The 17,789-nt window shown below is 41.0% G+C and overlaps 1 protein-coding gene across 1 annotated transcript in view; it reads left to right on the top strand.

The window, feature by feature from the left end:
- Positions 1–16,362, top strand: part of LOC126086329 (zinc finger protein 568-like) — a 32,936-nt gene extending 16,574 nt beyond the window's left edge. Inside the window, exons 6-8 of the mRNA XM_049902482.1 lie at positions 2,647–2,770; positions 3,044–3,139; positions 8,618–16,362. Coding sequence (XP_049758439.1) covers positions 2,647–2,770; positions 3,044–3,139; positions 8,618–10,017 — 1,620 coding nt within the window. The 3' untranslated portion in view covers positions 10,018–16,362. The remainder of the gene's footprint in view (positions 1–2,646; positions 2,771–3,043; positions 3,140–8,617) is intronic.
- The last annotated feature ends 1,427 nt before the right edge of the window (positions 16,363–17,789 follow it).

Raw genomic sequence — 17,789 nt, 5'->3', positions numbered from 1 at the left:
CATTAAGCCTGGCCTTTTTATGAGAATTTGGGGTCTGCATCCCACTGCCCTCCTGCTCCCTCTGGGGTTCTCTGTTGTGTTCCCTGTCAGGGCAGTCATTGGTTGTAGCGGGGCACCATCTAGTTCTTCTGGTCTTGGGATGATGTAGTCTCTGGTTCATGTGACCCTTTAGCATGGTGGTTTTGACTGACAGTTTTTGATAAAAGAATTTTGTTTGCAGAATTGCTCCTTTGCTCTCCCTCCTACCTTTGATTTCGCCGTTTGCCGGGATTTGTGGTGACAAACAGCAGACTAAGCATTTTCTGCTCTCCCAAGTGCAGGGCTCAACTCGGGGTTCTTTCAAAAGATCAGAAAGTCCTAGACTCCATGCAAGAGCCAGAAGCTGAAGCCAGCAAGCTATGAATTTGGGGAAATACTGATTCAAAACCCAACAATGCCACTGCTCACAGTGAATTTGAACAAATGACTTCACTTATCCATATGAATTAGGCTCCCTGGACCTCTCCAGAGGATTAATACAAGAGACGTAAAGTGCATCCTGCTGGCTAAGTGTAACTGAGATGCAGTCAGTGCTGTGCTCCTAGCACTGAGGCTCAGGGGAGGGGTGAGGAAATAACGTCAGGCAGGAAAGCCATGGGTACCTAGTGGGATCTGGGGTATACTAGCCAGAGGATTCTGGGAGTTGTGGTTTCATCTAAGCCCACTGTAACATGCATTTGGGGTTTGCAGAGGCTGCTCAGCCCACAAGAATTTGTGGAAAGAGGTTTCAGTTTGGGTTCAGAGGCCCCTTGCCCTGAGACAGGACCAAAGCCAGGGAGTGACTGGTAGACTGAGTCTGTTAGGCTCAGGCTGAAGGCCTCTGTTGGAGAAACCTTTTTCCACGGCTGGGTCTGCCAGGGTGTCCTGTGCTCCTTGGCTCCAGGACTCCACTATGTCCTTGGAGTACCCGCATGGATGAGGGGCTCAGTGTCTTCCAGGTTGTAAAATAAGGGTCTGCCCAGGCCATGTTAGAGCAGACCCTCTGGGCTCAGATCAGCTCGTTGTAGTGGGAGACTTGTCCTTTCTGAATCTGTTATGCTACAGTTAGGTACCCAAGAATTCAGGGAAGGCTGAGGTTTATTGATTCTCCCTCAAATCTCTGTCAGAGTTTGTGTGTGTGTGCGCGCGGGAGGAAAACTTATTCTTAGTCCCTTGGGAACTGTGAGGTCAGTCTGGTTGATTCAGGGCTGCTCTTTCTTCTTCCTTTTCCTTCACAGACTCTGCTTTTCTCTAGGACAAACCCAGGATAGAAATGATCTGTTCTTGCAATTCTGAAAGCCACAATCTGTGTGAGTTGGTGCTTCTCTCCTTCATGGAATGTATTCTTTTTGTTTTAGAAGAATTAAATAGTGGGTTTTGTTTTCCTGTAACTTTCTGCTTCCCTGAGCCCCACCAGGAGCATACTCCCCAGTTCTTCCCATTCCAGTGAGTGATGGTACCAGGTTAGCCTTCCTCAAGCGCCCATCTGTTCTCAGATGAGCGTTTGGGTGTCCAGTCAGCAACTCACTTAGTATTTCCTAAATGCATCTCCTTCCACCAGGAGTGCTGATGGAGCGGAAAACCTACCCTTGCTGGAAATTTTAGATCTCCCTTGTTAGAGCTGTGCTTTGATGAAGTGGAGGTGAGTGCTAAAGTGGGACTACATGTTGCAAACTGGGGTTTCCAGTTAGACCAGAAGGGAATTGACGTTGAGTCGTAGTCTCAGTATCCGCCCATATCTCTAGTTCTCTGAGGTTTTAGTTCTGGAGATATGATGGTGGATATAATAGATTGACTTTATGGAGTTCTGGGATAGTCCCAGGGAGCCTCTGCGAGGTGGACACCAACAAATGAGTCCATTTTGAAGGTGTGCAGTGCGTGCTCATTCTGGGTCACACTGATGTTAGTCTGTACCTTCCTTCATTAGTTTTAGTAGCTCAGGAACAAGGAGAGTGTAGTTAGGAACAATTTATGGTAACAAGTACAGTTTAGCCATTGTCGCTGTTAAGAAGTAACAAATGTTGAGGAATAGTGACTTTCCAAATTGCGAAGGAATATTAAAGAACCTGTCCAACCAGTGCCAGTAAAAATGGGGACTGTTAAAGAATTTACAATAGTAGGGAAAAGTGATAGGGGTTTAATATTCTGACATATTTATGAGCCTGAAATTTTAAGGAATCATTAGATTGCATAAGTTATGTTTAAAGCATATTTTCAAAAATAAAGATTTTACAAGATAATTTAAAATGATTCAGACTTTTAAACAATTTTCTTTACTGAATGAATGGGAAGGAGGCGATCACAAGTGTTGAGAATTCTTGTGTACCAGGCATACAGTGTGCTGTGTACCTGTGTGTGTGGTTTTGTTTGTTGGGAAACACCAGTTGTCTGGACTTCCTTTATTCCCAGACCTGGGTGGAGTTACATCTGCAGGAGCAGGAATGTTCAGGAACTGTGGGAGTGGCAGCCTCTGGTTTCCACACCTGTGACCTGTCTGTGTTAAAGCGCCCAGCACAGCCTTGTTTCCCAGTAATGTCCCCGTTCTATATTGCTTTCCCCATTTGTTTTATTCCATCGTAAGGATGGCTTTGTTACTTTCACAAATAGTATATTTATTTATGGTTTCAGGGTTTGAAGTTCGAAGATGTGGCCGTTTACTTTTCTCAGAAGGAGTGGGAATGCTTGGAGTCAACTCAGAAGGAGCTGTACCAAGATGTAATGTTGAAGAATTACGACACCCTGGTCTCGCTGGGTAGGTTTCTTTGTTCCCCAAAATTCAGACCTGGCCTTTTGAAATTTCTCTGTTCTTTGCTGTGAATTTCTTGTGAGCACTTTTCAAGTGTGTGGCTGAAGTAATGATTTGTCCCTTGTGGAGTTAAAAATAGGCTGCCTTATTCTGCCCTTCACCCCTTACTCTACCCCTTAATCGATTTGCTCTTCTTTCTTTGCTAATCACAGACTGATTTTAATTCTGGGACACCCGCAGCATAACCTTGTCCTTTTCTCCCCCCTTTTCCTTGAGCAGGACTTTCTGATTCTAAGCCAAGCGTGATCTCCTTATTGGAGCAGGGGAGAGAGCCCTGGATGGTTAGAAGGGAGGAGGCAGAAGGATGGTGTCCAGGTGAGTGACGGTGAATTGCATGGGAGGCCATTGTAGGTAGTAACTGAGGTGGCCTGGGACAAGTCAGCGCTCCTGAGATGTTGCTACTAAAGTTCTCTGTAAAGGCCTGAGGCTCAGAGAAAAAAGTACAGGTTTTCAGCATAAGCTTCCAAATGAATTTCAGTTTTTACAACTCTTACCACTCTCCTGCTCCGTTCTCTCGTATACCCTTCTCATTTCAGAGAGGATGTGCCCTCCTCCTTGCCCTCTGACAGCCATTTCAACTGTACTTTGGGTCCAGTTTTGTCCTCTTTTTAAAACAGCTTTGTTGGAATATAAGTTATGTATCGTAAAATTTACCCGTTTGTAATTTGCATTGTAAACTTTCACCTAAAACACATTAAAAAAAATTCACCCAGTTAAGGTGGTTTTTAGTACCATATTTTTACACAAATAATGCGCGCGTTCTGTGTTTGCCAACTGCGCCCAAAATACATTACAGACTAGTGCAACCATCACCACGGTCTAATTTTAGAACATTTTTATCAACCCCAAAATGAAACCCCAGACCCAATCAGTGCCCTTTCTTTTACCCCCACACCCAGCCCTAGGCAACCACTAATCTACTTACAGTCTCTATGAATTTGCCTTCTGTACATTTCATGTTAATGAAATCACACAATATGTAGTCTTTTTGTGACTGGCGTCTTTCATTTAGCATAATGTTTTCAAGGTCCGTCCATGCTGCAGCATGTATCAGTATTTCATTCCTTTTTATGGCTAAATAATGTTCCATTGTATAGCTATACCACGTTTTATTTACCAACTCATCAATCGATGGACCTATATAGGTTTTCCCATTTTTTGGCTGTTACGAGTAATGTAGCTATGAACATTCACATACAGGTTCTCTTCTCTTCCTAGTTTGTTGAGTGTAATTTTATCATGGAAGGGGATTAAAATGCTTTTGTTAAATGCTTTTTCTGCATCTGTTGATATTTGTGTGGCTGTTGTCCTTTGTTCTGTTAATATGGTGTGTTACATTGATGGACCCTGGGGGCACAGAGGTTAAGAGCTCAGCTGCTAACCTAAAAGGTCATCATGTTCGAAGCCACCAGCCGCTCCTTGGAAATAGTATGGGGCAGTTCTACTTTGTTCTGTAGGGTTGCTGTGAGTCGGAATTGACTTGATCGCAACAGGTTTGGTTTTTTGTGTTATTACATAGGTAGATGTTTGGATGTTAAACCAACCTAGCATTCCTGGAATAAATCCCACTCGGTCATAGTGTGTAATCCTTTTTATATGTTGCCGGGTTCAGTTTGATAGTATTTTGTTGAGGACTGTACTTCCGTGCTCAGGGGATACTGGCCTGTAGTTTTTCTGTGATGTCTTTGTCTGGTGTGGTGTCAGAGTAACACTCACTTCATAGATTCGGTTGAGACGTACTCCTTCCTCTTTGATATTTTGGAAGCGTCTGAAGGATTTGCATTCTTCTTTAAATATTTGTTAGACTTATCAGTGAAGCTGTCTAGTTTTGGGCTTTCTTAGTTGGTAGTTTTTTTTTTTTTAATCACTTATTCAGTCTCTTTAATTATTATAGGTCTGTTGAGACATTCTGTTTCTTCTCGAGTCAATTCCAGTAGTTTGTGTCTTTGTAGGAATTTCATCTGCGTTATCTAATTTGCTGACATATAGTTGTTCATAGCATTCCATTATAATCCTTTTTATTTCTGTAAGGGTGGTAGTGATCTCTCCACTCTGATTTCTGATTTTAGTAATTTGAATTTTCTCTCATTTTTCTTAGTCTAGCTAAAGGTTTGTTGATTTTGTTAATCTTTTCAAAGAACCAGCTATTGGTTTTGTTGATTATTTTTGTATGCTCTATTTCCTTTACTTCTGCTCTAATCCTTATTATTTCCTCCCTCGTGATTACTTTGGGTTTAATTTGCTCTTTTCCAACTTCTTAAGGGGTGAGATCAGGTTATTATTTGAGATCTTTCTTGTTTTTCTTACTGGCTTTAACAGCTGTAAAATTCCCTCCAAGTCCTTTTTTAGTGGCATCCTGTATGTTTTGGTATATGGCCTCTTCATTTTCATTCATCTCAAAGTATTTTCTAATTTCTTTTATGATTTCTTGTTTGACCCATTTAGGAGTATTGTTTAATTTCCAAATATTTACCACATTTTTTGTTATTAATTTTTAACTTTTCTACATTGTGATTGGAGAACATACTTGGCATGATCAGTTCTTTAAAAACTTATTGAGGCCTGTTTGTGGCTTAGCATATGGTCTGTCCTGGAGAATTTCAATGTGTGCTTGAGAAGAATGTATTCTGTCATTGGGCGAAATGTTCTATAAATGTTTGTTACGTTTAGTTGATGTCTTAGTCATCTAGTGCTGCTGTAACAAATACCACAGGTGGATGGCTTTAATGAATAGAAATTTATTCTCTCACAATTTAGGAGGCTGAAAGTCCAAATTCAGGGTACCACCTCCAGGGGAAAGCTTTCTCTCTCTTGTCGGCTCTGGGGGAAGGTCCTTGTCATCAATCTTCCCCTTGGTCTAGGAGCTTCTCAGCACAAGAACCTCAGGTCCCAACATGCTCCACGCCCAGTGCTTCTTTCTTGGTGGCATGAGGTCCCCTATCTCTCTGCTTCTCTCTCCTTTTATCTATTGTAAGATAAAAGGTGATGCAGGCCACACCCCAGGGAAACTTCCCTTACATAGAATCAGGGCTGTGACCTGAGGAAGGGTATTGTATCCCACCCTAATTCTCTTTAACATAACCTAATCTTGCCTTATTAACCACAGAGAGTAGAATTTACAACACATAGGAAAATTACATCATATCACAAAACGGAGGACAACCACACAATACTGGGAATATTCCCCCCAAGTTGACACATGTTTTGAGGGGAATACAGTTCAATCCATAACAGTATTTTGGGCCTCTGTTATCAGGTTCATATATGTTTATAATGGTATAGCTTCCTGATGGATCAATAATCTTACCATTATAAAATATCCTTCCTTGTCTCTAGTAACAATTTTTGTCTTAAAGTTCATTTTGTCTGATATTACCATAGCAACTCCAGCTAACTTTTGGTTTCTCTTTGCAAAGTCTTATCTTTTTCCACTCTTTTACTTTTAACCTATTTGTATCCTTTAGTCTAAAGTGAGTCTCTTCTAGATAGCATGTACTTGGATCATGTCTTGTTGTTAATGTTGTTTTTTAATCCATTCTACCAATTTCTGCCATTTGATTAGAGTATAAATACAGTATAAGCTCTGGAGTCTGTATCAAAGACACTTAAAGTACAAGATTTTTTAGAGATTATCTCTCAGGAACTGAGGGCAAAGACCAATTTTTTGGGTAAAGCTAATGTAAATCCCATAGTACTCTTCATCCAGCTTTCCGAAGTAATAATATAACATTAGTATATTGTCAACACCAGGAAATTGATGTTGGTACGATAGTAGTAACTACAGACCTTATTCAGATTTTATTAGTTTTTATATGCACTCATATTTTATTTTTTGGTATCTAGTACCATGAAGGAAAGCCTGGTGGCGTAGTGGTTAAGTGCTACGGCTGCTAACCAAAGGGGTCGGCAGTTTGAATCCGCCAGGTGCTCCTTGGAAACTATGGGGCAGTTCTACTCTGTCCTGTAGAGTCGCTGTGAGTTGGAATCGACTCAACGGCACTGGGTTTGGTTTTGGTTTTAGTACTATGAAGGAGCCCTGGTGGCGCAGTAGTTAAGAGCTCATCTGCTAACCAGAAGGTCAGCAGTTTGAATCCACCAGCCATTCCTTCTAAACCCTATGGGGCAGTTCTACTCTGTCCAGTAGGGTCGCTATGAGTCAGAATTGAGTTGATAGCGATGGGTTTAGTACGTGTGTATAGATTCTTGTAAATTTACCACTATGATCAAAATGTAGAAGCCTCATCATTTAAAAAAAATTTTTGTGTGTGTGTGTGTGGTAGGTACATTTTTCTTTCTTTATATTATGCTTTAATACAAAGTTAAAGCTGTAAAGCTGTGGTCATTGAACTAATCTTGTAAGATAGCTGATGCTAAAAATACCACTACAATGAAATGGAAACGATATTTCCTCCTGATTTCCTCCGATAACACCCTGCCTTCCATAAGGGGGAAGAAAAAAGCAAGACATTCAGACATTTAAATTTTATGTCCCTCTTTATCCTGTTTGTTGTTGTGTGCCATCGAATCGATTCTAACTCATAGTGACCCTATGTGACAGGGTAGAAGTGCTGTCCCATAGCGTTTCCTAGGCTGTAATCTTTTTTTTCCCCTAAATTTTATTTATTTTGTTGTTGTTGAGAATATACACAACAGAACATAGACGAATTCAACAGTGAATAGTGCTGCAGTGAACATTGGTGTATAAGTCTCTGTGTGAGTCTCTGCTTTCAAGTCTTTTGGGTTTACCTAGGAGTGGAATTGCAGGGTCACATGATAGTTCTGGAGCCCTGGTGGTGCAGTGGTTAAGAGCTGCGACTGCTAACCAAAAGGTCAGCAGTTTGAATCCACCAGCCGCTCCTTGGAAACCCTATGGTGCAGTTCTGCGCTGTCCTGTAGGGTTGCTCTGAGTCAGAATCATCTCATTGGCAATGGGTTTGGTTGTTTTTTTTTTAAATGGTAGTTCTATTTTTAGGTTTTTCTGGAACTGCCACACCGGTTTTCACTACAGCTGTATACCATTTTACTTTCCCACCAGCAGTGGATATGGGTTCCAGTTTTCCCACATCCTCGCCAACATATGTTCTGTTTTTTTTTTTTTTTCTTTAATCTTTGCCATCCTAGTGGGAGTGAAATGATATCTCATTGTAGTTTTAATTTGCATCTCATGGCTGATGACACTGAGCATCTTTTCATATGTTTGGTGGCCATTTGAATGTCCTCTTTGGTGAACTGTCTTTTCATGTCCTTTGTCCATTTTATGATTATTTGTCTTTTTGTTGTTAAGTTGTCAAAGTTTTATATATATTTTGGTTATTAAATTCTTGTCATATATATGGTTTCCAAAGATATTCTCCTGGTCAGTAGCTTGTATTTTCATGTTTTTGGTAAAGTCTTTTGATGAACAAAACCTTTTTTCGTTTTCATGATGTCCCCTTTATTTTTTTGTTTGCTGTTTGTGCGTTTGTTATTATATTAGATAATCCATTGTTAAAAGCTGGGTCTTACAGCATTGCTCCTGCTTTTTCTTCTAAGAATTCTATTGTTTCAGTTTACACATTTAGGCCCTTAATCCATTTTAAATTTATTTTTGTGTGGGGTGAGACATGAATCCTGTTTCATTTTTCTGCACGCGGAAATCCAGTTTTCCCAGCACCATTGAAGAGACCTTTCGTCCCCCATCGAATGGACTTTAAATTATTCACCATTTTTAGTTTGTCATTTCTACCTTAGAACTTTCCTTTCTCGTGCGATATGAAAATACCACCTGTTTTTGTTTATCTTGTTATCTTACAGATTGGGAGTCCAGAACGGAAACCAAGAATTTTTCTCTAAAGGGAGACATTTATGAAATTGAATCATTGCAACAGGAGATAACAAAAAGACTTAGAAGCTCTAACCTTGAGCGTACCAGACTCAGAGATGACAGAGAAGGTGAGTTCCAGTTAGAGGGACAGTTCAGCCCAGCAGTAATGACACTCGATGGACGACATCAGAGATTTCATACTGAAAAGAAATCCTGTGAATGCGGGGAGAGTCAGAAAGCTTTCAGGTACCAGCCATGCCCTGTTCAACATGAAAGAATTCATAGTAAGGAAAAAGACTCTGAATGTCAAATATGTGAGAAAACCTTTAATAGTAGATCAGACTTGATTCAGTATCAGAGAATTTATGATAACAAAAAAAGTAATGAAAATAAGAAAGGTGCCTTTACTTGTGACTCTGAAATTCCTCAGTCTCAGAAAATTAATACTGATGAGAAACCCCATAAATGTAAAGAATGTGGGAAAGCCTTTAGTTCAGGTTCTCAGCTTAGTCAACATCAAAGAATTCATAGTGGTGAGAAACCTTATAAATGTAATGAATGTGGAAAGGCCTTTCCATCTACCTCACAGCTTAATCTACATCGGAGAATTCATACCGATGAGAAATACTATGAATGTAAGGAATGTGGGAAAGCCTTTAGCCGTCCCTCACACCTTTCTCGACATCAGAGAATTCATACTGGTGAGACACCCCATAAATGTAGGGAATGTGGGCAAGCCTTTCGTTATGACACACAACTTAGTCTTCATCAGATAATTCATACTAATGAGAGACTCTATGAATGTAAGGAATGTGGAAAGGTATATAGTTGTGCTTCACAACTGATTCTGCATCAAAGAATTCATACTGGTGAGAGACCCCATAAATGTAATCAATGTGGCAAAGCTTTTCTCTCTGATTCACACCTTGTTCGCCATCAGAGTGTTCATACTGGTGAGAAACCGTATACATGTAAGGAATGTGGGAAGTCCTTTCGTCGTGGCTCAGAACTTACTCGACATCAGAGAGCTCACACTGGTGAAAAGCCGTATGGATGTAGGGAATGTGGGATGGCCTTTACTTGTAGCACAGAACTTATTCGACATCAAAAAGTTCATACTAGTGAGAGACCCCATAAGTGTAAGGACTGTGGGAAGGCTTTTATTCGAAGGTCAGAACTTACTCATCATGAGAGAAGTCATAGTGGAGAAAAACCTTATGAGTGCAAGGAATGTGGGAAGGCCTTTGGCCGTGGCTCAGAACTTAGTCGGCACCAGAAAATTCATACTGGTGAGAAACCTTATGAATGTAAGCAGTGTGGGAAGGCTTTTATTCGTGGCTCACATCTTAATGAACATCAGAGAATTCATACAGGACAGAGGGGTGAATGAAGAAATGGGGGAAGGCAAAGAACTTCACTGACATGAGAAAATTCATACTGGTTAAAAAAATACGCCGACTATAAGGAATGTGGGAAAGCATTTGAGGTTAACACCTTATTAAATATCAGAGTTTATACCTGTGGAAACAATATCAGAGTTCGTCCTATGGATGTAAGGCCTGAATGGTCCTTGTTTAAGGCCAGGATTTATTTAACGCTTGTTACTAATGAGAAGCCATATAAATGTTTAGAATGGGGAGGATTTATTTGTGTCTCAGAGTCCAACCAGTGAAAGATGGAGAAGCCCCATGATATAAGGAAAGCAGGAGGCTTTTCCTGTGGCTCAGAGAAGGTAACGTTGAGGAATTCGTAATTAGGAGACGCTTAGAAAGGATTTGATTATGTTAGAGACATCAATCATTTCTCAACAGTAGGGAATTCGTATTGTTCTGAGAAATCAGAGGATTGATGATAAAAATGTATGTGTGAGATACCAGTTTGCCATAGCTAACAAGCCATTCATCTGATAATTCATACTTGAGGAAGACTACATTAGTGTTAAAAATGTACAACTTAAATCTTGGTAAATATTAGTGTGCCCATTCTCTAGAATTAACCTGAATTGAATGCAAGTGGGAAAGGATTTAACCCATATTTTGTCTTTACTTACCCTAGCCATTATAACTTGTTTCATAAAGGGCAAATTCCTTAACGCTGAGTTTTCTCATGTATAAATTAGCGCAGTCGCCACATTTCTTAGTAGCATTGTGAGGATTGAAAAAATACACTTAAGTCCCTGAGAACACTGTCCAGCTGGTACTGAAAGTGTTCAGAATGAGAGCTGCTTTTATTATTCCTTCACTTTGTTATTCTCACGGTTGCATCCTATTAGAGATGACGGAAGGAAGGCCATGTGCACGGTGAATGTAGGAACATCTTCCATCACCTTGCTGTCTTCACTGAGTGTTAGGTAATTCTTTCTGGAGAGAACACAGTAACTGTAAAGCTTTCATTCATAGTTCACCCTTGTGCCCATCAGGGGATTCCTAATGTAATGTAGAGTAAGTGTGGGGTGCTGTGAGGTCAGCCATTAGGAATTCAGAGGGAAGATGTAGATGATTTATTAAAACCTTTCACATAACAAAAGACGTGCTACAATCTCTGGCATCTGTCTTAGAGAATTTAGAAAATAACAATGGCTTGGCAAAATCTGGAAAATCTAAAAGATATCTGTCTAAATAACTCTGTTAAAAAGGAAATCAAGGCAAATTACCACTAGGAATGAATGACAAAGAATGCTGCATGTTGAAATTTGTAGGATGTGAACAAAGCTATACTCTGAGAAAAGTTCTTACTGTGTGTAGAGAACAGGGGCAGTCAGGCCAGGATTCATCCCGACCTCACAGCACGTGGTGAACTGCCTGTTCCTGGGAGGTTCCCAGTAAGTATCTGTTGATCGAAGGAATGAGAGAGTGAAAAATCATTCAACTCAATATGTAGAAAAGCTTTAACGGGAAGTGTAAAGCGAAAAAGGAAGGGTGTTGAATTCATGAAATGGAAAAAAAAACTATTTGAATGAAAAGAGTGCACCCTAAACCTTGGTAAGTTTGCAAGAAAGCAAGCATCACGGATGAGAAAGAATATGTTACTACAAAAATGGAGGAGATTTAAAGAAACAAGGCAGTGTTGTTCTGGCAGACACTGTTGGCCACCTACCTGTCCGTCCGTCATTACCAATTTCCCTTTGCCATGAAGAGCCTGCCACCCACCTGAGGTTGTCAGTGCCAGAACCTTGCTCTCCTAGCTTGCTTTGCAGAAGCCACGGAAAAGGTGAGCCTGAGTCTGCAGCCGAGCTTCAATTTTCTTTCCTAACAAAATGGGAGGAAACATTCACCTTAGAATCAGTATGCATATCTGTGTGAGTCCTAGAATTGTGGTCATTTTGCATCCGGAGGGGTGATGGGATGAGATTGCCACAGGGCATGGGTTGGAATTACCCATGTCCTTGACATGAGCTGCTGAAACAACTCAGAGCCGCCCTGTCCCTGAACTTGTGTGAAATAAACCCCATGCATAGCTGGTAACAACCAAAAGCATCCCAAATGTTTGTGTTTATACCCAGCCTTTTGCAAAATATCTGATTCCTGGAAATTACCGTTAAAAAAAATTATATATACAAGCAGTCCCCAAGTTATGAGTGTCCGATTTATGTACAACCCTTAGTTACAAATCAACCCCTGTAAAGCCTGTATTAGAAATTCGAGGCACATACAATGGTTTGTAATAACAAATGGGCGCTACTTTGTGCATCAAAACATTATTGTGTTGAAGATGTTTTAGGGTATCTAGACGTGTTTCTTTAATGTTTTTGTGCATAGAAAGTTACAGTATATACTAAGATGAATATGTGACTGACATTAGATACGAACGGATCTCATTTGTAACCTGGGAACATACACACACTCATGTATATATATACACATGTATACACACACATTTACTGAACTTTAGGAAGACGACAGCATGTTTATATTGAGCTCTCTACAGTATATCTGAAACCTGAAAAAGTATTGTTTTCCTGAATAAAGTAAAAACCAAGAAGAAACTGATTTATCAAAAAGCTGCACCATAAAATTCTTCTAGTACCAGATTATCTCAAAGGTAAACTCTTCTGAGTCTTCAAGATACAAAGAGTCACAGCTGTGAGGCTAGCATAACCCTTCTACCAAACTGGGGAAAACAGCATCCAAAATCAAATCAGCTATAAAAACAAAACAAAACATCATACTTATGATAAAATCGCAGCAAGTCAAATCTAGCAGCCTGAGGAAGGTAGAAAACTATCCAGAGTGTCCACGACCTGCGCAGCTGTTAAAGCATGTGTAAATACAGTGTTTACTCATTGGAAACTAGACACTGAAATACCTTGGCTGTCTAAAGTAGTAGCTGAGAACTAGTGCAGATCGCGCATATTCAGCCTGAGTTACTGCGGCTGTCCACTTGGCCTGACCTGGTCTTCATTCACGTTTGAAGTAATCCCCATCCAGTGGACTCTGCTGCCCGTGCCGTGGAAAGAACACTGATAAAGCGAGTTAAATGTAAACGTGTGTTACTTCAGTTATCACCAAATATTAGTCAACCCACTGGAGGACAATTTGTAACAAAAATTTAAGCATTTTTTTAAAAGATAGAAATGAATTATTAAAAATCATCTGCACTGATATATTTATTTCATAAGTCTGATCTTGAAAGTTGGAGGTATTTTTTTAAAGAGGGAAAATTGTACACTTTAGAAGAATTAATAAGCCCGGGAAACTAGACATGGTCATGGTACTGGTTTCATTACAACCTTGTAGCATTTTTTGTTATAATAAATGTTGAGATGTTACTTTTGTGTTCTGCCCATGTATACATATTTTTCAAGACTTAAAAATTCTCTTCCTGCATGTTTCACCAAAACCAGGGGAAGGATGCAAAGGTAAATCAAACCTATTCTGTCCACACTGGTCCCCTAAAGGATGTGTCCTCCCACGACGTGGTAACTGTGTGTATTTTAAATGGGGTTGTGCATACACGCTGAGGTGCAGCCGCCTTTTCTGACTTGGTAACACACCACGGGCCTCCTTCCACTCACTACCTACAGATCTATTTAGATCTTTGAAGACTCAAGTAATATGGACAAACCATAATAGAGTCAGCCCATTTTACCACAGATGAAAGTTCAGGTTTTCGGTTGTTTTTACAAACAATTGAACAATAAATGGCTTTACTAATATGTTATTGCATGCTGGTGCTTTTATTTCTAAGGGTGGATGAATTCCTACTAGTTGGATTCCTTGCCTGCCGATATAGTATATTTCAAATGTAATAGTTAATGCCTTATTATTTTGTAAAATTCACCATTAATCTCTCCAGGAATGACTCTATTTCCTGTCAACTGGACCTTTTTTGTTAAGTTGGATAAAGGGAGAGAAAAAAAAGGTGCCCTCAATTTTGATTTTCTTAACTGTCAGTAAGGCTGAGCATCTATCCCGCCTAAAGGCCACTTGGACTTTTTCTATGAATTGCCTATTTGTATCTGTTTCCTTTTCCTTAATTGGAGCTGTTTTTCTAAAGCACTGTATAGGAACTTTGTTAAGGAAATTGTTTTTGTCACATGCTTTGCAGCTTAGTTTCTTAGCTTAGTTATATATCTTCTGCCTTTGTGGGAAAAGGGGCCAGTAAGCTTTTTGTATGAAGGTTTGTTGTTAGGTGCCATCAATTCGGTTCTGGCTCATAGTGACCCAGCGTACAACAAAACGAAACACTGCCTGGTCCTGTGCCATCCTCACAATTGCTGTTATGCTTGAGCCCATTGTTGCAGCCATTGTATCAGTCCATTTTGTTGAAGGTCTTCCTCTTTTAGTATGTAAGCCAAGCCAATGGTTCCCAACCAGGGGAGTTTTGTCCCCTGAGGGACGTTTGGTGATGTCCAGAGACATTTTTGGTTGTTAGAATTAGGGTAGAGGCCATGGCTGCTGCTAAACATCTTACAATGCACAGCGCAGCCCCCACAACAAGCACTGTCCAGGCCAGAATGTCATGGAGTCTGAGGAATATTGACTGTTCCAACAAGACTTTATAAAAACCAGCAGCAGGCCAGATTTGCCTGTAGACTGTAGTTTGCTGACCTCTTTTAGGTTAAGTTTTCTGGCTTTGTTACTGAATTGTCTCACCCTAAATATTTTTCTAAATGTCCCTCTGTTTTAATTTATCCTTTCAAGTCTTGGCTCAATAAAAGAATGCAGAAAAACAGTCGTGTCTGTGTAACTAACTACCAGCTAGTAATTACACATGCTGTTTTATCATTTTTTAAATTTAAGTTTTCTTAAAGAAACCATTTCAGGAAAAGGTGAGGCCTTCTTTTCCCTTCTCCAGCCCTGCTCTTCTCCCTGTGTCCACAGAGTCGACAACTTAGTACACTTAGATCTATAAAACCGGTACTTAGATGTACACATGAGTGAATGGTATTTAGATGTACACATGAATGGTACATGGTATTGCTTTGTGGGTTTCTTAAGAAACACAACTGGTGATAAATCTAATTTACTGACAATTTGTAATATTAAAACTCTTGAAAAATACTGATCTAATTCTCAACTGCTGTTATATTTTTTCTCTCACTGTTAAATATATTCTGGTACCGTTTATTGATTGATGTCTCTATTGGAAACCCTGGTGGCGGAGTGGCCAAAAGCTACTGCTGATAACCAAAATGTTAGCAGTTTGAATCCACCAGGCACTCCTTGGAAACCGGGGCAATTCTGCCCTCCTACAGAGTCGCTGTGGGTTGGATCCACTTGACAGCAACGGGTTTTTTGTTTTGTTTTATTAGAATAGAGAAAAAGTTGCAGATAACAAAATCCATCATTCTGTATATTTTAAGCAGTAAGAGGTTTAATAAGGGATATTTTGTAATTAAGAATATTCAGGAGGGCCAAGCATCATGGTTTGAATTGTGTCCCCCAAAAATATATGTATCAATTTGATAAGGTCATGATCCCCAGTATTGGGTGATTGTCTGCCATTTTGTCATCCTATGTGATTTTCTTATGTGTTGTAAATTCTGTCTTTATGAGGTTGATGAGATGGGATTAGCAGCAGTTATGTTAATGAGGCGAGACTCAATCTACAAAATTGTATTGTGTCTTGAGCCAACCTTTTGACACATAAAAGAGTGAAGTGATTGAAGAGCGGCGTCTGGGGTCTTAAAAGCTAGCAAGCAGCCATCTAAGATGCATCAATTGGTCTCAACCCACCTGGATCAAAGGAGAATGAAGAACACCGAGGACACGAGGTAATTACGAGCCCAAGAGACAGAAAGGGCCACATGAACCAGAGACTACATCAGCCTGAGACCAGAAGAACTAGATGGTGCCCGGCCACAACCGATGACTGCCCTGACAGGGAACACAACAGAGAACCCCTGAGGGAGCAGGAGATCAGTGGGACGCAGACCCCAAATTCTTGTAAAAAGACCAGACTTAATGGTCTGAGCCTAGAAGGACCCCAGTGGTCATGGCCCCCAGACCGTCTGTCGCCCCAGGACAGGAACCATTCCCAAAGCCAACTCTTCAGACATGGATTGGACTGGACAATGGGTTGGAGAGGGATGCTGGTGAGGAGTGAGCTTCTTGGATCAGGTGGACACTTGAGGCTATGTTGGCATCTCCTGCCTGGAGGGGAGATGAGAGGGTGGAGGGGGTTAGAAGCTGGCGACATGGACACGAAAAGAGAGAGTGGAGGGAGAGAGCGGGCTGTCTCAGGGGGAGCGTAATTGGGAGTGTGTAGCAAGGTGTATGTGGGTATTTGAGAGACTGACTTGATTTGTAAACTTTCACTTAAAGCACAATAAAAATTATTAAAAAAAAAAAAAGGAGTGAAGTGAGCAGAGGGACATGGGGGCCATATACCACAAAGAAACACGAGCTAGGAGAATAGTGTGTCCTTTGGACACAGGGTCCCTGCACTGAGAAGCTCCTAGACTGGAAAGATTGACGACGAGGACCTTCTTTCAGAGCCAGCAGAGAATGCCTTCCCCTGGAGCTGGCACCCTGAAGTCGGACTTCTGGCCTTCTAGACTAGGAAGGAATCATTTCTCTTTGTTAAGGCACCCACTTGTGGTGTTTCTGTGACAGCAGCACTAGATGACTAAGACACCAAGGAAAGGGGCTTACATGCTGCACAATCCAGAAAACGGGTGGTAAGATTCCTGTTGAAGGGGAACCACCACTGCTGCTGCCACCCACTGCTCAGCACCTGGTGTCCTAGGGTCTGGATGCTGGAAACTGCCATAGCCCCCTCAGAAGCCATCATTCCTGCCACCGGCTCCTGTCCCTCCACACGCTGCCTCAGCCCAGTGATGCTCACTTCCTCCACCTCCAAGGTTCCAGTAGTGCCTGCGGAACCTAGATTGCACGCCAACCCTCAGCTGCGGTGGAGTTCGGTGAAAGTATGTGAATGTCATAATGAGTAACCACGACTTGGGGGATGTGGTCATAAGGCAACTTCATTCTTGTCTGACGTTATCCCATTAAGTTTGGTGGGACAGGTATGAGATCATGGTCAATCCTGTCCCTCCTTGCTTGCCCTTTCCCTGCCCCAATCTTGAGTCTGGCGTAGAAAGTAGAACCTTAATGGTTATTTGCAGATGAGGCTTCTCCCCCTCCCTTGGCTCAGGCAGGTCATAGAGGGGAAGATGGCAAATGAGGCAAGACATGGATGGCTTGTACCTTTCCACTTCTCTCTTTAATCTCCCAGCCTATTTCTTGTTTCTGATTACTACGTGACTGGAGCTTAAGGACTGAAGACGAAAAGAGACCATCACTTGCATGATACTGTCATGGTAATCTTGCCACATGCTGTCTGCACTTGGCTGGATCTCTGTCAGGGCATTTTTATGGGTCCTTTGGAGGTCCCAAACACATAAAAGAGATGATCTGTTCTTAGGTCTATTTTGTTAGGAAAGCATCATCTTCTAGATATTTTTAAGATAGGATATGTTTAAATTTACAGAAAGATTGCCAAGAGAGTACAGAGAATTCCACATATCCCACACCTGGTTTCCCCTATTATTATCTGTGGGGTAAAGAACTTTACCCAAAGAATTTGGTCTTTGTCCTTTATGCCTAAGAGATAACCTCTAAAACCTTGAACTTTAATGATTGAAGTGTCTGATGAGAACTCCAGACTATACCTGAGGGTTTTATGACTCACGTTAGATGGGGTCTGACTGCCAGAAAG

This window comes from Elephas maximus, chromosome 11, assembly GCF_024166365.1.
Source record: "Elephas maximus indicus isolate mEleMax1 chromosome 11, mEleMax1 primary haplotype, whole genome shotgun sequence".
Lineage (NCBI taxonomy): Eukaryota > Metazoa > Chordata > Mammalia > Proboscidea > Elephantidae > Elephas > Elephas maximus.
The sequence above is the reverse complement of the archived record's forward strand: the minus strand, read 5'-3'. Positions and strand labels throughout refer to the sequence as shown.